The sequence below is a fragment of the Melanotaenia boesemani genome, chromosome 14, assembly GCF_017639745.1.
Source record: "Melanotaenia boesemani isolate fMelBoe1 chromosome 14, fMelBoe1.pri, whole genome shotgun sequence".
Classification (NCBI taxonomy): domain Eukaryota; kingdom Metazoa; phylum Chordata; class Actinopteri; order Atheriniformes; family Melanotaeniidae; genus Melanotaenia; species Melanotaenia boesemani.
Window position 1 is genome coordinate 8,812,067 of NC_055695.1, and position 19,712 is coordinate 8,831,778.

Below are 19,712 nucleotides of genomic sequence, written 5' to 3' on the forward strand. Positions count from 1 at the left end.
GACTGGCTGGGATTATTTTTGTATAAGCACAAACTTAATTAGCCAGAAAAAAAACTGCTGCAACCACAAAGTTTTTTTTTCCCAGAATGATCTTGTATGTGTTCACTTGAGGTGATTTAGGAAGAAAAATTTCAAATAGTTGAGAAAGGTGCTGGTATTGTGTAGCTCACTACTTTTTATGTAACCAGTCATATAGGCAGAAATTGCTACCTTGTTAACCAATAAAGGGGAGAAAAGAGCATTTTTGTCAATCCCGACTTGAACTTTATATGTTAGGTATGAATTATCACAACAAACACAGGCCAGCACACCTGTAGTAGAAGCACCCAAGAGCTGAATATTATTAGAAGGTGTTTTTATTACAGTATCAAAAAGTGGTTTTTGGAAAGGTGCTGGAATGAAGCGTTAATTTCTCTGGGACCACCATCACAAATACTTTGTTAACCCCAGAGGAAAATTGTTGCGTTTCAGTGACATACAGTATTTATAAATATATAAAACAATTTTCCATTGATTGATTAAAATATGTTTTAAAACATTGTCAATACCAATGTATATGAATAAATAATGCATTTGAATATTAGTGAAACTGAACTTTTCTCTTTTCTTTTTTTTTACTGGTATAGAGTTGCAGATGCTGTGGAGAAGCTTTGCCACAACGCTAGACATCATACTGAAAAGTGGATCAAAGTCATCCCTTTGATTCATCTTCTTGGAGGACAAAGCAAGCCTTTTCAGCCTCTTCCACCTGTCATGAATCAATTTGAGTTCTGGACAGATGTAAGAGAAAACAAAATCACACAGTTCCACAGGAACACTGATGAGAGGTATAAAGTCTTTTTCTACTAAAAATCATTTATTTATTATTTAGTTTTATGTGTCTGGTTACTGTAATAATCCCTGACTTTTATTCAGGTATCAGATCATGAAAGAAAATAAATACCTTGTGGATATTGACCGTCTTCTTGTGAGCTCTTGGATGTCTCTGCTGTGTATGAACGATGCATTGAGGTTCATATCCAGTATGCAAGTCGAGCTCCTTGACATCCTTCATTATTTGCAGATCAGCATAAAATCTGAAATAACTCACACCACATACAAGGTATGTAGCCTTAATTCAGCTATAATAAATAGTTTTATGATACTTGAATATCTAATAATAAACACAAAAACAAAATTATGACAAAATGTGGAAACAAATGTTAGGAGGAAAAAGTTGTATGAATGTGTGGATGAATGTTTGGTGATGGTCGGAGAGGCCGTAGGTGCAGACTGGCAGCCACGTTTCCGTCAGCTTGCCCCAGGGCAGCTGTGGCTACACACATAGCTTACCATCACCAGGTATGAGTGAGGAGTGGATAATTAATGGATTCACAATGTAAAGCGCTTTGGGTGCCTTGAAAGGCGCTATATAAATCTAATCCATTATTATTATTATTATTATTATTAAAGAACTGTAACTTCCCACGGTCTGGTGAAAATTTAAGTGCATGGCTTCTGTTATAGGCTTTGCAAGAGTTTGCATCTTATCTCATCAAAAGGGAATGCCATCGAGATAAAAGGTAAGGAAAAAGATGATAAAAATTCCTCCTGTCATTGTAAAGCAGTATCAATGGCAAGAGCCAACAATTTTCGCTGTAATATTGATAGCCAACTTTATGCATATAAGGCTTTGATCATTTTTTTTTTCCTCAAAGTTTTGATGACAAATACGGAGAGTGCTGCTTAAAAACTGCAGCCATGCTGCTTGGCTCTGTCAGCCATGCAATAAGAGACCCAGATCAATGTGATGTTCCTCTTCAGTTTCTCGAGTTGGTGTGTCTGATTGGAAAATCGTATGGCCTCACTGACTCCCAGGTTAGTTTTGTCTTTACATGCTTGGATTCATATACAGAAACAGTCATCTCTTTTTTTATCAGTTTGGTCTTGTATGGATAATGGGTTGTGACTTTCAGTTTTGTTTTGTTTTTTTTTTTTTTGTTTTGTTTTGTTTGTTTTGTTGTTTTTTTTTTGTTGTTGTTCAAGTAAAGGAAATGGATGAAGCACAATTTTAGATTTATGAAAAATAACCATTTTACTAAGATAACCCAATTTAACATGACAGCTTTACACTTGTTTTTACAGACAAGAGAGAGAGTTCTTGAAGAGTCGTTTGGAGAGACATTAGAATCAATAAAGGGATGGATGAGAAATACCTTCAAAAACAAACTCCTTAATGCATGGGGTCAGTTTACTTTCCCCAAAGAGAAGAAGGTAAGATTCAAGGAATGGTTCAAGAATTTTTAATAAATACAGAAGTCGTTTCGTATTGTCTATGTTATTACTACTGTGATGTAGCTCATCTATTAAAACACATGTTTCTCTTGCAGGTGTGGAATACAGTGCTCTCCATATCCTTCAGTCATAAAGGACACACTGAATTCTGGAGAGACACATTTCAAAAGGACTTTGAAGGAAAACTAAAACAAGTGAGATTGATTTCTATTTGCTTTTTTAGGTTTAACTATCTCATTTAAGACACATCTGAAGCTGTATGTTTGTGTGCAGGAACACCCAATTAATCAAATTGGGATATACTGTAACATGATGGAAAAACTAAGCAAGGCAAGTCCGTTGCTATGCAGCACAGTGGAGAAATGTGCTTTGGAGGCAGTAGCAGGTGTTTGCCAGGTGAGACAGATTTTAAAGTTGAAAAAAAAAAAATCAGTTGATAAATGCTTAGAAGTCTACCTATTAAGCATTCACATAAGGTATAAACCATTAAAAACTTGTTAATAGCCTTATAAACACATTATATGTTTGATTAATGGTAATTGTTATTAAATTATTATTAATTTTAGACTGTAAACACTTAACATTGAATCCATTGTTCATTCACGCCTTTGGTGCTAGTGAGCTACATGCGTGGCCACTATAATTATAGAGACACATTTCTGTTAACTTCAGTTGTGAATTACATAAAAACACAACAGTTAAAAAAATACTGTACATTTATCACTTAATTTGTTCATTGCTTTGTTTTTTTTATATATTTTTACATTTAGTAAAAGACAGTAAGAAAATGGCACACTTGACACTTGATTAAACCCAAAGATAAGTGTTGGAGGAGAAGTCTCTGGTATATATCCAGGTCCAAATAACTTCACAGATTTTTTATGTTAGCTCTCTTACCATAAAAATACAAATACATCATTGGCTAAAAATTTACCTGAGTCTGTCCTGAAATGTGGTCATACTTAGATTGTGTAACTGTCTTGCCTTATATGAATTTTTTTCTTTTTTTCTTGTTTAGAATAAATCTGGTTTAACTTTGTCCGACCTGTTGAAGAAACATGACATCACAAAGTTTGGAAAGCTGATGTCAGTTGTTGTACTGAGGTCATGGCCCAAAGATACCAATGGTGATTACAATGAAGGTGAAGACTTGACATTTCAGCACCTTTTGAACTGGCCAGTGGCAAAAACTGTCTTCACAATTACAGGTAAATGTGACAAACATTATGAGGACTGTGACTCTTCTCTTAATAAATGTCTGTCATGGTTTTTTTTAACATAAAAGGTGTGTATACTGAAATGAAAATGTTTTTAAGCTTGTTTAGAACTTGACAAGTTATTGGCGAACCATTTAATTTGAATCAGGTGTGTTGCCCAGTGGCAGATCCAGAATATTTTTACTGGGGTGGCCAGGTTGGATGATTATTTTTGGGGTGGCGTACATGTCCTACTACATGGTGAGTTGGTGTGTAAAGCAGAACTCGGCTGTAAGGTCATGCAGTGTCCTGGAAGAAAAAGTTGTGAAGTGCAGTTTCTCAGCATCGTGATGCTGCTGGGCTGCGACCTTTTCATAAATGTACATGATAAATGTCAGAGCACCATTAAATGCGTCAGGAACGCTGAGTTACAAGTAGTCCTGTCGTGGCGAGGGGTCCAGACCATGGTCCGGACCACTGTAATGAGTGTTCCTGCCACTAGGGGGCGACTACATCAATGGTACGGACCACTTTCAGTGGTAGCTACATACTATACATTTCAGATACCAATATAAGAAAGGATCATTTTATTATTGTTATTATTTTTCTTTTTAAATTTTTTTATGGAAGAACAATATTCATCATTCATAAAAAAGACATTTGTCCATTACAAAGACAATGCCTCTTTCATACCAATTCTGTTTAAATATTGGCTTCCTATTAATGGTTATCACTCTATTAGCCATAAAGTGAAAGCACAAGGAAAAAATTGTGTGAAAATGTGTGAAAAAAGCTTTTAACAAATAAATTTTAATGGTACCTACCAATGATTCAAAATCTAATGCTCTAATACTTCATTTTTCATATTCTTTTACCAAATGTCTTTTTTATGTATGATGAATATTGTTCTTCCATTAAAAAAAAAATGTAAAAAGAAAAAAAATAACAATAATAAAATTAGCCTTTCTTATATTGGTAGCTGAAATGTATAGTATGTAGCTACCACTGATTTAAATGTCTCCTTATGGCAGGGACCACTCATTACAGTGGTCCGGACCATCGACAGACCATGGTCTGGACCAGACCACTATTTTTGCAACAACCCCTACTACTGTCGCGATAAGCAGTAAGTCAAAGCATAGTAAGAAAAAATGAACACAATGAGTTTGCCGGTATTGTGCCGAAAAAAGCACCCCTGCCATGAAAAGCACCCCCTCTCAATGAGCCTTGCCAAAAGCATGGACTAACCTGCTGATAAAAAGAAAAATATATATTTATATTACACAGAAAAAATTATGCTTAAATGGTCTGTATATGGTCACACAGAAATAATAGGACCAGGACCAACAGGGATAGATTTACTTGGGGGGTGCATATTCTGAAAGCTCGGTCTGCCAGGATATGCACCCCCTTCTATATCTGACTCCAAATCACTTGCAGCCCCGAAATTCACAAGTTATTGCTGATCATGGTATAAGCATACTCTGAAAAGATCAAAATGCTGAGACTAACAGGGACAGATTTACTGACTTTCTTTCTCTGTGTAGTACATAATATATATTTCCTCATTTTATCAGCAAGTTAGTCCAAGCTTTTGGTAAGGCGAGATGCTGTTACTCTGCTGTTGAGTGGGGTGCTTTTCACGGCAGGGGTTCTTTTTTCGGCACCACACCGGTGTCGTGTCGTATGTGAAAAAGCATAACGTTGTGTCGCAGCAGCGCGCGGTTCACTCACTGCTCATAGATCAGTCTGACACACAGTGATGGAGGGAAATATTTCAGCTTCACAAACAGCAACAATGCGCAGCATATTTCTTTACAATTTTTTTTTTGTTTGTTTGTTTTGTTTTGTTTTGCTTTTTAATACAATGGTACTAACTGGCAGTTTTGCTGGTTTCCCCTGTCTGAGCCCCATGTTTAATATTTGTTAATATATTTTTGAAGGACAATTTTGTTTACAGAAGAGACTTTATCATCTATCATACTAATGTTTTTGGTTGTGTTTGGTTTTCATTCATTGTTAATAAGACTGAGAGTGCATTCTATTTATTGTTTTTGTTTTGTTATTTAAAATTTCTTCCAGTTCCAGTGTAAAATGTTCTTTAGGGCTTCCTATTATTTACATTAATTTGTTTGACTCTAAGATTTTGTTGTTTGTATTATTTTCTAGAAGCAGGAGTAAAACTGATTGACAAACTCTCAGATGAAGCACAAATCAGAATGACTTTGGCAACTTCAGCGTTCAAGTCTATGTCAGAAAAGTTTCTCAGTGGAAAGATCCAAATGAAAACTTTAAACCAAATTCTCCAGAGAGAACGCAACTTTCTTCAACTGCTGAAAATGGGTAAATCTTAAATATTTATTTATTTATTTGTTTGTTTGTTTGTTCGTTATTTATTTATTTATTTATTTATTTATCTCTTCACCTTCCTACTGTTTTGATTAGTCTTTTTTATCTCTCATTTCTATTTCTTCTTACTGTGGAGGTTGCCTCTTTTCACCTGTTGCTGTCCACATTAACTTTAAAGTATGAAACTTTATTTTTTGGAGGCGGGGTGGGAGTTATGTAAAATCTCATTCATTTGTAACAGATGTTTGAAAAACTGTTATTTTTTATTTAGTTGTAAGCAAGAAGTAATACAATGCAAAGCTATATATAGAGGTTAATACTTGTGAGGCTGTTTGGCTCTTTAGTGCCATATGGAGGTCTGGGACAAAGCCTGTGGAGTGGCAGGTTGGAGTACTGTACCTATTTGTAAAAAGGGAACCAGGTTTCTTTACAGCATGGGTATCAAACTCCGGTCCTTGAGGTCCGCTATCCTGCAGGTTGTTGTTGTTTCCCTGCTCCAACACACCTGACTGAAATTAATAGGTCATCGTGAAGAAGAAGTTTGACTGCTTCATGGTGTGTGTTGGTCTGTACCCTTCTTAAAGAGGCAGCCCCTTGTCATCAAATGTCTTGCCAGTGTCAATGGGCAGGAGTACAAGGTGTGGTTGGAAAGAGGAGAGTTTTTAGTTTGGAAACCTCAGGTTTGCATCTTTGCTGTTCCGCAGAATATGTAGTTTTCTTGGTTTCTTCAAGCCATAACCTTAAGCTCACATTGGAGCAGTTTAGCAGCCAAGTGTGAAGCAGTCAGAATGAAAACCATGCCCTCCAAATCTGATGGAATGTTTATCAACCAAAAAAGGGTGGAAATTTGGACCACTGTTGTAAAGGGAGCTGAACTAAAAGGTGAAACTTTTCAATTTTCTGTTTGACCTTCGTTCCAACCCTCACCTATGGCCATGACATTCAGGTAGTGACAGAAAGAATGAGATTGCAGATACAAGTGGCTGAAATTAGTTTTGTGGTTGGCTGAGTTAAGCTCTGAGGGTAGTAGAAAGTAGAGCTACTGCTCCTCTGCTCTGAAAAAGCCCTGCAGTGATAGGTAAGGAGGATGATTCCTGGTCACCTCCCTTTGAATTACTTTTCAAGAACATTCAACTGGAAGGAGTACCCAGCACACACTAGGGGAATTAGACATCCATAGCTGCCATGGGAATGTCTTAGTAAGTTAAACAAAACGGATCCATTGATGGGCAGATCGACAAGTTAATGCTTTACACAAAAAAGGTTATTTTAATTGTTTGTTATTTACAGCACTTTGGTTCTATATTTCTGTTCATCAATATATCATCTATATCTGTTTGTCTCTGTAGATGTCCTCTGTGATGATGGTCGTTGTAAAGATGACAGAAGTATGAGAAGGTTACTGAAACTACGGCAAGAAGAAGCAGAAGCAGTTCACACTGAGAAAGAGCTTGTCGAGGGTCTCCTACAAAACTGTCAGGAGCTTCCAGAACATGTTAAAGGTAAGTAGTGCTGGTACGTAAGTGTTTGACAGAAACTTAATCTTGGGATGAAGAGTATGGAAAGATAGAAATGCCACAAAAAAAGAATAAATCTGGAAAAGAAGAAAAGAATAAAGAAATAAATTAGTAAAATATCAAGTAAAAAGGAAGACAGCCATGGCAAACAGTCTATTTTTAAAATTTATTTTACAAAGTCTAAACATCTGACAATCTGAAATAACGGTAAACAACATAATATAGACATCTGTTCCACTACAATGGAAAAATGGAAAGACCGGAATAAAGTCAGTTGGCTCATACATACATCAAACCTTTGATAGTGCACTAAGTTTAAATCTGTTGATAATATAACTTGTGCATGCGTCACACCGCACTAGTAGCCAGCTTAGTGATTAAAAGAGATTAATGAGTACGGTACTTAGGCTACAGTGTTCAGATGCAGTGGAAATCTACTAGTCAAACGAAACAAATTTTGAGAGAAGAAAGGACATCTGTCAGTCAATCAGTGTTATTATTCTGTTTAATAAAAGGTTAAAGGTCACTTTATTTGTTTCCCTTTGGAGAAATTAGTCTTGGACAAAGGGGCTTGCTGCACAACACAACCACATCACATAAGATACAATCAATGTACAAAAAGTAGCTTCAACACATAAGCCAAAGTTAATAAATAGGTTAAAAAGAAACAAACCTCATAGTTCGTTACAAAATCCATTTGTCTATGCCTGCTAGGCCTGTGCAAATATATGATTAATTTCATATCCACAGACATGCCCCTTCCCACCTTTATATCACTCACTCTTTTACCTTTACACCCCCCAGTCAGGGGTGTATGAGGGTAAAACTGGACTAATGTTACAACCGTGCTCTGTTCAATAACAGATCAAAGGTCACTTTATTTGACTTCAGTTACCATTCCCAGGTTTATATGTAAGGGATAATGGCCGACGAGGTGTCCATTATCATAAATTAATGGACTTCGCGGAGGCAGATTTTTATTTTCTACTGTTTTGTGTATCTAGTTATCGGGAAACCAAATGCTCTTACAATCAACCAGCTACTTCAACAACACAATCCCAGATGGCGAGCTGTGGGCCTAATGAACAGCTGCCTCAAATGCTGGCGCTTCCTCCCTTTTAAAAGCCAGGTGTTCAGCTGGTTGGTTTTTGTGGGAAGGCAGTCGTCCAATCAAATGTCCAAGTCGATTTCCCACTAGATGGTAAGCGTGACTGGAGTCGGCCAATCAGGGAGCTGGAAGAGCAGAGAGGTCTCGCAGATCCACAGCCAATCGCGGAGTTGCTAGCACACAGCAGTATTTGCATTAACACAGATGTGACAATTGAAATGGAATGAAATTAATTTTCCATACATTACTAGAGGTCTGTACCTATAACTAAAATTCATTTAAATAAAAACAAGTTTCTTTTTAAGACAAATATTGTTGTTATGCGATTAAAATGCGATTAATAGTGATTAAGTAATTACAAAGCCTCATATATATATATATATATATGGAGAGAGAGAGAGAGAGAGAGAGAGAGAGAGAAAGCTGTCTTTGGCATCATATTGCTATCTCTTTACATGAAGACAGCATTTAGGCAGAGAATCTTCCATCTCAATATTATGTCTACAATCTTTTTTTTTTTTTTAACTATTAAATCTTTTTCTACAGTTGACTTCCAGGGGTTGGACAAAAAGCTTCAGAACATTGAGACAATGAATCTGAATGAACTTATCAAAGTTCGCACACTTGATGAACCAACCTCTCCGACAACTAGAAAGTCCAATTATTTCAACCTTTCTGATACAACCTATGAAATGGCTTCAGAACTACATGCCATCAAAGACAGCTTGATCTTCAAAATGTGCTGGACGAACCGGGTGGAAGAATTGTCAAGAGACCAGTTTCATGAAGATGACACTGGCGACTATGAAGGACATGAAGAAATCTACACTTTTGAGCTTGTTTACGGCAAAATATTCCAGAGCTGCTACAAGGAATACCAAAGGCTGTATGACAGTCTGAAGGATGGGGAACTGTCACTGCAGGAAGTAGATCACATCTTTGAAATCTATAGAGGAAGGTATGAAGACTTGCAGAAAGACTTAGACATCATGTGCCGAATTAATTCTGCTGATAACAGAAAATGGATAAAAAGAAGAATTGATCAGATTCAGCAGTACCAGGATCTTGATTTAGCAATAGAGTCTTCTAAAATCATCATGGACATCAGGAATATTCTGTGTCCAGAAGGAGACTTTAAAGTACTGGAGAAACTGCTGCAAATGGTACGTTTTCTCATTACTTATACTTAGCAAAAAAAGGCAGGTATATTTCATTAAGACAATCTAAAAAAGAATAGTGGGTTTCACAGTAGAGAACATACCCTATGTGCATGAGATGTAGACTAATACGATGCAAAGAAAGCTAAATAAAAAAAACAAAAAAAACTCACACTTCAATATGTGCTGTTTCTGTGGTATATTTTGCAATACTAAAAAAAATGTTTTTGCAAAAAATCATTATTTTCCCTTGTTGATTTATCATTTGAAATGGAAAAACATTCAAGTTTCCTGTTTTATTCATACTGCAAAAAGTTTAAAAGTTGCAACTTTTAAATACTTAACATGACACATTCTGCATTACATCTTCTGAACATGCACATGCCACACAGTCAAAGTTAAAACAATAAATTATGCAGCCATTTAATGAAGCAATGCATTATTGTTGAATACTAATCTTTTGCTATGTATACTTGTTGAAAACTAGCTTAGGCTAATAACGTACATAACAGAAATTTGAACACATTTACAACAATTTGCTGTTACACAAAGTTTGTACTTGTGACAAGATACTCTTTTCATCTGTCATTGATCAAGGATTTTCCACTATAAATGTTCATTTTTCAGAATGAAGCCACCTTCAAGACAAACAGCCTGAACAGCATTGATGACGACCTCATCAATGCAAAAGGCATTCTGAAAGACATTACACACAAACGCAAAAAATGTCTTGAAGTTCTCAGTCACTGTAAAGTGTTTGTCAAGTGGGTTAAAAAAGAACTTCAAGGTAAAGTAGATTCCCTTTTATAGTTGGCCAGAATGAAATACAATATTTTATAACAGCTACATTAAACTTATAATTGCAGATATCAATGAGCTGAAAGTTTTTGTTGACCTGGCATCAATCTCTGCTGGAGAAAATGACCTGGAAGTGGATCGAGTCGCCTGTTTCCACGATGCTGTGCTTGGATACTCATCTTTGCTGTATGGGCTGAAACAGGACTCTGATTTTAGAAAGTTTGAGGATTCACTGGCAACATTGTGGAAGGCACTTGGAAATGACAGAACATTACCAAACAAACTGGTGAGGTTTTAGTATTTATATTATGTTGTAACTTATTTAATAGAAACAACCATTTGTTAGAATTTGTCTAGATTAAATGGTAAAAATAAAAGTCTGTTTCAAGTTATCAGTTATGTTTTTTTTATGTGATTAGATACACACCTACAGATATCTAGTGGATTAGCATTTAAACAATTATAATAATGTTAAAACTCAAGATTGTCATTTTTTTTTCATTTTGATAATAGTAAACAAGATAATAGTATGCAGTTAGAATATGTTTTCACTTTAGTTATTGATTTTTAAAATATCTTTAAAAAGCACAATATAATAAATATAATAAATAGTTAGGAGTTGTGTATGAAAAGAGAACCTTTAAAAAAATTTAAATAAACAAAAACCAAAACAAACAAACAAAAACACCAAGATTTTTAGTGAAGAGCCAATTAAAAAAAAAAAACTCCATATTTTTTTTTTCTAGTTTTGTCTGCATGAACTGAACATTGTAGAATATCACTACATCTTCTGTAGTCAATTCCTAACAACAAAATGGGCCACAGCACATCTCATCCTCACTAGGAATATAATCATTTAGACCCACACTACATGATATTATGTAAAAACCGCAAAGAGACAGTTGTGGTAGAATGTTGGAACAGTTCTACAGGAAATTAATACATATTTTAGAATTGGCACATAGTTTAATAATAACAGGCATCATATCCCAAGAAATAATACGTGCCACAAATAGAAGGATAAATTTGTAAGATATTAAGAAAATAAATTAGGACGTATAAACAGATAAAGGTGGAAATATGAAGATGAATGACAACAACATAGAGATACAGAGATTAATTTGTAACACACAAGAAACGTATATATATATATATATATATATATATATATATATATATATATATATATATATATATAATATTATTATTTATTTACTTACTGTTATACATTTACTTTGAATTATGGAATATATGTAATCTTGCTGGACCAGACTGGATGGGACAGAAAACCGAAGAGGACAGTAAAAAGAAGCAAAGCGGAAAGCAGAAAGAAGAAAGAGGAGACAAAAACACAAGAGATGGAAGGCAACGGCCCTTCAGTCCAACCCAGTCCAATCACCAGACAACCAACTGCTAAATTTGTACAGAAACACACCAGAAAATTTCCTTCAGCTTTTCCAAAAAAAAAAAAAAAAATACTGACAGTAATCAAGACTTCCTAAATAATAACCAAATAAAGAAACATGTCACAAATGTATCACATAAACAACCAAAGTACCAGATAGTCACTCACAAAAAAAAAAAAGAAAAAGTATTGCCGACCCTGCTAGTCACCACCTATCCAAGGCAGCCAGAGCGAAGGGCCCAGGGACCAAAGAGCCCAGAGGCAACCCTCCAGCACCCACCCCAATGATCCAGCCACACACCCTCAGACCGAGGGCACCATTAACCACCATCCCCATCCTTCTACACCCCTTATAACTATGACTGCAACCTGTAATTTTCAGTCAGTTCTCTTAATGATTTACTTTACTAGCCATTTGTGAAAATAACAAATTATTATTTTATTTGTAGACTTCCAGAGGTACAAAGAGCTGTTATATGTTTCCTTATTTCAGGGTGATTCAGCACGCCTTCTGGAATGGTTAAAGACCATAAGGGAAAGCCATGGATCTGTTGAATTTTCATCTCTGTCCCTGGCTACATCCATTAATGAGAAAGGATTGTATACCATCAAGGCCCAAAACCAGAAACAGGTACAATAAATGGTTTGCATGGTATGTGTAAAGCAGTTTGAGTGAGAATTCAAATACAAGGCAGAGGAAGCATGAATCATAAATAAATAGACGTTTAATTACAAAAAAAAAAAAAAAAAAAACCTTGTATGAAAGAACTTTTCTTTACAGAGATGTTTTAGTGGTGTTAATATAAGTCTGTCACGAATGGCGGGCGTCGGAGGAGGTGAGGACCCAATTGCAGGCAGTCAGGCAGGAGGCAGAATTGGTGCAGGGAAAAAGGGTTTATTTTAAGGATCCAAAACAGGAAAACAGAGAAACATAAACCAGAGGGAAGAGGCATAAGTGAATGATGAGGATCTGACAAGGAATAACAGAAAACCAGGAGTACTTATATATAGAGGGAGTAACAAGACACAGGTTAAGTGGATGATTAATCAGACCAGGTGAACTAACGAGGCAGGAATAGAAAACCACAGCACACGAGCTACAGTTGAAGAAGGGAAGTGACGAAGTGGAGTGGCCGGGAAAAAGTTTGAACGTGACAAAAGTGGTGGGTGAGCAACAACTGTATCGTGACTGTATTTATTATGGGTGACAGTTCGGACGGAGAAGATAATCTCATGCCATGGCAGGAAGCCATTAAGAAAAGGAAAATGAGGAGTGGTAGTTCTGTGAGTGCTAGATCGGGATCGGAGAGTGAGGAAGCGACAAGAAAGGCTAAAGCTAACAGGTGGGAGGATAGAGTGGAGGCCGGGCAAAATGACTGGAGAGTCATGGTTACGTTCAAAGAGGAAGGGGCATATTTTCATCCATTTAAGATGACGAAGGATATAGAGAAGCAGATGGGGAAATTTAGCTTTGCCAAGTTTCTAAATAACAGGAGGCTGCTGGTTTTTGCAAAGGATAAAGCACAAAGGGACTCATTTTTACGCATAGACTCTCTTGGTGGGCAAAGAGTTGCTGTTCATATTCCAGGAAGTGCAGCAAAGCGCAGAGGGGTGATTCGGGATGTGCCCTTGGAAGTGTTGATGTATCTTGATCAGGAGATGTGGAAAAATTGGCTCTCAGGCAAAAACGTCTCTGGACGCTGACTTGAATAATAAAAAGAAGTTTATTACAAAAGTTCAGACATCAAAACAGATTTCTGCAGCAAAATCTGGAGGTCCCAAAGCCAGAACGAAGACCTAAAGACTGGATGTGTCCTTCTGTCTTATATAGGGTTTAAACAAAGAAAATTCCTCAGTCCTGTGTCCTCCAATCATAGAGTTTGCCTATAGGATGCTCATTTGCATGGAATGCATGTTCTTGTGTCAATCCAGTCTGTGGGACAGAGAACCTTATATGGTAAAGACTTAAGTGTGTACCATACAAATGCTATGCTTAGATACCTCATAATTCCCCCCTTCGGGACTGGAATTAACAGTCCCGAAAAAAACGAACTATATAAGACTCAAATTAAATAAACACATATGAGAGCCCCAAAAGAAATCATAAAACGCCCAAAAGAGGCTAGTCGACCCATCGGACCCCTCCGGGCCTAAATCCTGCCTAGCAATTCTCACCTCCCGAAACAAAAAAATAAGCACTCGAGGTCACCCATATGTATCCACATAATAAGAGTCACAGAATTATCTATTCGCCTAATGGTAAACCCCGTCTATGTCTACCTAAAAAGGAAATACATAGCAATAGCACACATAACATCACAACAAATTCAGATTATCACTCAGATTAATACAGTATATGAGTAAACATTGAAACAAAATAAGGCAAACAAAAATATATGGCTCCGAAACCTCCAGATGGGTAAATCGATATAGTGATGATGTTTCAGTCCGCAGATGTCATCGCGTTGACCTTCAGGGTTCACTGTCCATGTTTAGTGTCCTTATATGTACTTCTGAGTCCATTCAGAATGTTGGGGCCTCTGAATAACTAACCACCCACCGCGTGGTCGTCCCCATGTGTACTGAGAAGAGAGAAAAAGAACAATGACCAGTATCTTTGTCATAATAACAGGTTGAATCAAAAATATTTCAAGCATAAGAATGAGGAATAACATAAGTTTAGTTGAATATAGATGATAATTAAGTAGGTATAAGATATCTAATTCCCCACTTGATTATACAAACTAAAACCACAGTTTTATCCACAAAGTCCTTGCCATTGTCTGAGGACATCCTATCTGGATGTCCCCACCTGCTTGTGACCTTATGACACAAAAACTTGGCCACAAATTGTGCATCTTTGTGTTTGGTCGGACATGCTTCAATTAATCCTACAAGTTCAGCAGGCTGTGCAATTGCGAATAAAATGGTCAGGTGAACCACAATTATAGCACACTTCATACAGCTGTTGAAAGCATGGAGCAAAATTTCTTCCACTCCCGAAATTTTCTCTCCAGGTCTGTGGCGGGCCATAAACTAGTGGTGAGAAACAGTCAACTGGAGGCCATGGTGCAGACTGAGGTGGTTGGAACTGTACTTTATCAGGCTGCTGCTGTGGTGATGGTTGATTTGAAGATGGCAGGCTCTGGATAACCACTGCTTGTTTTCTCCTTCTTTTTCGAATCCACCAGCTGTATTTGATTCAGTTTCCTGAGAGTCTCTTGGTCTTGCTCTTTCTGATCATGCTCTTTCTTCCTGAACAGTTCCACTTGGTGAGCAATGTGGTCTGTATAAACTGCTTTGGTCATGCTATTAAGACCGACCACTTCTGCAAGCTTGCTTCTCACTGGTTGAGGCAGCCCCTTCTGAATCTTGGCCCGCAGAATCGATTGTTCCATTTGGTTCAGATCTGGATCATTTCCTGTGACATCTCTCCATGTTTGATGAGTTCTAGAGACATAGGATCTTGGATTCTCCTCCTGGCGCAATGGCTCAATAAAAATGTTGTCAGGGTGGACATTTGTTGGAAATGTCTCTTTTAGAGCTCTCCATGCTCTGCCTCGATTTGCGGCAAACAGTTCTGGGTCGTATACAGATGTCCCCACATAACGACCAAGTCCCGCTTTCTGCAGAATGTCCTCCATAGCAGGAACTCCTAAGATGTTAGCCAAAAGTCGTTTTACATCTCCTGTAGCCAGCTATATTCCCACGCAGATCTGCTCCAATTTAGAAATCCACGGATGTGCTCCATCGTGAAGAGACGGTAATTTCTCCAAAATGTCAGACAAATCAGTGTTTTGCCAGGGTTTATACTCCAAGTTCTGTCCTCGGACGACCACTGGACACATCTTGCTGACCGACTTTCTTCTTCTTGGACGGAGGAAATATGTCGCCTGCGGCTTTTTAGAGAGCTTCTTCCGCAGCTTCTTCTTCTGTATCCGAAGTTCCTGTAACTGGTCCTCAAGCGCCTGTCGGTCCTCTTGACTGCTGGCTTCCTCCAAATATGAAAGACGTCGATCTACGCTCTTTTCAAGTTCTATCAGCACTTGTTGGCTATCATCTTTGGTTCCTGTACTTGTGGTAGCTGGGTAGAACTCTTCTGAAAGGCCATCACTCTCTTCTTCACTTTCAGTGTCCGAGTTATCAGAAGTGTCATCTTTGAGATCCTTTGTCTTTAGTAGCTCTGCTCCTTTTCTCTCTGCTTTGGCCAATATCTGTCTTATGGCAGAGTTGTATCCGTCTCTGGCTTCCTCCAGATCACTCTGAGCCATGTCTCCAGGTTTCTTCTTTGTTGTCTTCTTTTTACTCTTGAGGCTTGGATACATGTGAATGGTCGTTGTTGCTTGTCCCGTTTCTATTATTTGGTTGGCATCATCAGTGACATGATAACTGCCTTCATGGGAAATCACTGGGAGCTGAGGATAAACATCCTGAAATTTCACTTCTTTCTCATATGGTGGGGGGCTCTTTACTGCAACGGTGTGAGAGAAGGGCGTGTTGATTTCTGCCATTAATTTCTCTGTGGCCTTTTTGATCTGCGATGTCTCCAATCATAGAGTTTGCCTATAGGATGCTCATTTGCATGGAATGCATGTTCTTGTGTCAATCCAGTCTGTGGGACAGAGAACCTTATATGGTAAAGACTTAAGTGTGTACCATACAAATGCTATGCTTAGATACCTCAGTGTCCATGGATGAAGTGTTAGAAGAAGTAAAAGGAGGGAGAGTGGTGAAAGCCACTAGACTGCTAATGCACAGAAACGGTGTTAAGACCGATAGCCTCTCAGTCGTTTTAGAGTTTAAAGACGTGCTCCCTAAACGAGTTACTTTAGGCTTCCTAAGCTATGATGTAAGAGAATATGTCCCAGCACCCCTAAGGTGTTTTAAGTGTCAAAGATTTGGACATACTGCAACGCAGTGTAGGGGAAAGCTAAGGTGTGCCAGATGTGGTGGGGAGCATGAGTATGGCAAGTGTGGCAAAGAGGCAAAAATTATGTGTTGCAACTGTGGTGGGGAACATAGTGCCGCTTATGGGGGGTGTCCAGCGCAGAGGCAAGCAAGGGAAATCATGAAATACAAAGTTACCAATCAAGTATCTTATGCTGATACAGCTAAAAAAGTAAAGCAAGCAGAACAAGGTAATTTCCCAACACCGCAGGTGATGGTCTCTGGAGCACAAGCTCTCAACCCCAAAAGGCAAAAGGAGGCAGATCCAGGTATAAAGGGAATCAATAAAGACACACTGCTTGTGGACAAAGTCAGCTTTGTTGCTTTTATATGTAAGACGGTTAATGTAGCAATGCAGCAGCAGAGGAAAAGTGACAGAATCAAGACAGTAGTAGAGGCAGCAGCGGAATTTCTGGGAATCATAGAGGTAAAGGCAGAAATAATTCACGAAATGTTAAATCCTGTTAGTTATGATGGATTATCTCAGGCTGATTGAAATACTTATGGTATTTCATATCCTACAATGGAATGCCAGAAGTTTAATAGCTAACGGACAGGTATTTAAAAAAGTAGTAACAGAAATGGATGTTGTCCCGGATGTTATTTGCATTCAAGAATCATGGCTGAGGCCATAGCTAGATTTTGTTATGCCAGGATGCACACCTATCAGATGTGACAGAAGTGACTCTCTTGGTGGAGGCTGCTTCACATTTCTTAAAGACATGCTAGCCTTCAGACAGGAAGTTATTTCCAGAGAATACGAATGTATAGTAATCCAAGTGTGTAGCCCTAGGGGAGATGTCAGACTAGTCAACTTCTACAATCCATGCAAGAAATTAAGCCAGGAAACCTTTCACAATGTTGCAGCAACAGTTGACAGAAGAGAAATTTGGTTGTGGTGATTTTAATGCCCATAACACACTTTGGGGAAGCGACCACACGGATTCGAATGGGGAGGTAGTTGAAGAACTCATGGAGGAAAGGTCTCTTGTCTGTTTAAATAACGGCAGAGTTACCAGAATGGATGTGGCAAGAAATCGTGGCTCCTGCCTGGATCTAACCCTAGTTACAGGCAGCATGAGCAGTCTCTGTGAATGGAGTATAATTGATAATAACATGGGCAGTGATCATTTTCCTATTTTGTGTACTATCAATTATGAAGTGTATGTACAGAAGGCATCCGTGGTGGATAGATGGTGTTTTGCCAAGGCAGACTGGGGCAAGTTTCGAGCGTGCTGTCTGGAGGCCTGTGAGTCACTGGCCAAGAATGGTGATGTTGAAACGCAAGGAAAATAGTTAAGTCATCAAAAAGGACTGCATGGAGAGAATTCTGCTCATCAATTGGCAGAGAACTTCAGTTAAAGGATGTGTGGTACATGATTGGGAAAATGACTGGGAAAAAGCAAAATACTACAGTGCCAGTGCTTGTGGAGGGGAGCTACCTGGCTATCACAAATAAAGAAAAGGCTGACTTGCTAGGCAAAAAGTTTGCAGGCGTTCACAGTGGGAATCACCTAGACCCAGCTCATAGGCAGCATAAAGAAGACATTTTGAGAGTAAATACAGACGTAACTAAGAGAAAGCCCAGGGAGGGGACTTCACTTGATATGGACTTTACTCTGCAGGAGTTAAGGAAGGCCCTGCATGGAACAGGGTTCATCACCGGGACAGGACCGGCTATGCTACGCCATGTTCAGGCAGCTGCCTGATGAGGCATTGAATGTTGTGCTCAGGTTATTTAACAAGATTTGGAGTGAAGGAATAATGCCAGTTAACTGGAAAAGCGCTTTGATACTGCCATTCAGTAAGCCTGGCAAAGATCCAGCTGATGCAGGAAACTATCGGCCAATAGCATTAACTTCTCACTTGGCAAAATGGATGGAAAAAGTCATTGTTAACAGACTGACATATTTTCTGGAACAAAAAGGTTTGCTTAGCCCTTGTCAAAGCGGCTTTAGAAAAGTTAGATCGACTACAGGTGCGCTTGTCAAAGTCAGTAACGAGGCAGAGAAAGCTGTTAATAATAAAGAAGCTCTGGTTATTGTATATTTTGATATAGAGAAAGCGTATGATTCTATGTGGAGAGAAGGACTCCTTATTAAATTGGAAAGGTTGGGCATTAGGGGCAGACTGTACAACTGGGTCCTAGACTTTCTGTCTAATAGGACATATAGAGTGAGAGTGGGAGACGACCTCTCGGTAGAGTACAGCATCTCGAATGGAGTGCCGCAGGGCAGCTCGATCAGCCCAATATTATTCAATATCATGAATAACGACATTTTTACAAATGTTGGCAAGGACACTGGAACATCCCTCTATGCTGATGATGGAGCCATATGGAAGAGAGGGAAGAATGTCAACCATGTCGTCAGTTCAGTCCAGGCCGCTATTGACAAAGTTGAGCAGTGGTCGTATGATTGGGGTTTTAAAATGTCCGTCAGTAAGACATGCTACATGATTATTACTAAGAAAAGGAAAATAGCTAGTGTCAGCCTCAAGATTTATGGGCAGAGCATAGAAAGAGTTAAGGAGTTTAAATATCTTGGTCTGTGGTTTTGATGAAAAATGTCTCTGGAAGGTACATGTCAGTAAAGTGGAAACCAAATGTAAGAAGGTGCTGAACCTCATGAGGGCTGTGTCAAGTTACGATTGGGGAGCAGACAAGCAGACACTATTAGGCATTTATAGGGCCCTGATCCGATCATGTATGGATTATGGTTGTATTGTGTATGGAGCGGCAGCCAATCATATCTTGGAAAAGATAGACCGTATACAGCATAGAGCATTGAGGATGTGTATTGGTGCAGTGAAAACAACCCCCACAAATGCTTTGCTGGTGGAAGCTGGGGAGCTACCGCTAAGACTTAGAAGGCTCAAATTGTCTCTTGTCTACTGGGTAAAGTTAAAAGGTTCAGGAGACAAGCAACCAGCTACAGGTGTGCTTGCAGACTGCTGGGAGTA

General features: G+C 38.3%; 1 protein-coding gene across 1 annotated transcript in view; it reads left to right on the forward strand.

Moving 5' to 3' along the window:
- The first annotated feature begins 635 nt into the window (after positions 1 to 635).
- Positions 636 to 19,712, forward strand: part of LOC121652879 (E3 ubiquitin-protein ligase rnf213-alpha-like) — a 59,047-nt gene continuing 39,970 nt past the window's right edge. The window contains exons 1-14 of the mRNA XM_042005961.1: positions 636 to 827; positions 916 to 1,102; positions 1,507 to 1,562; positions 1,698 to 1,857; positions 2,125 to 2,253; positions 2,370 to 2,468; positions 2,548 to 2,670; positions 3,293 to 3,482; positions 5,640 to 5,813; positions 7,169 to 7,321; positions 8,991 to 9,607; positions 10,229 to 10,388; positions 10,468 to 10,685; positions 12,298 to 12,435. Of these exons, the coding sequence (XP_041861895.1) occupies positions 754 to 827; positions 916 to 1,102; positions 1,507 to 1,562; positions 1,698 to 1,857; positions 2,125 to 2,253; positions 2,370 to 2,468; positions 2,548 to 2,670; positions 3,293 to 3,482; positions 5,640 to 5,813; positions 7,169 to 7,321; positions 8,991 to 9,607; positions 10,229 to 10,388; positions 10,468 to 10,685; positions 12,298 to 12,435 (2,478 nt within the window). The 5' untranslated portion in view covers positions 636 to 753. The remainder of the gene's footprint in view (positions 828 to 915; positions 1,103 to 1,506; positions 1,563 to 1,697; positions 1,858 to 2,124; positions 2,254 to 2,369; positions 2,469 to 2,547; positions 2,671 to 3,292; positions 3,483 to 5,639; positions 5,814 to 7,168; positions 7,322 to 8,990; positions 9,608 to 10,228; positions 10,389 to 10,467; positions 10,686 to 12,297; positions 12,436 to 19,712) is intronic.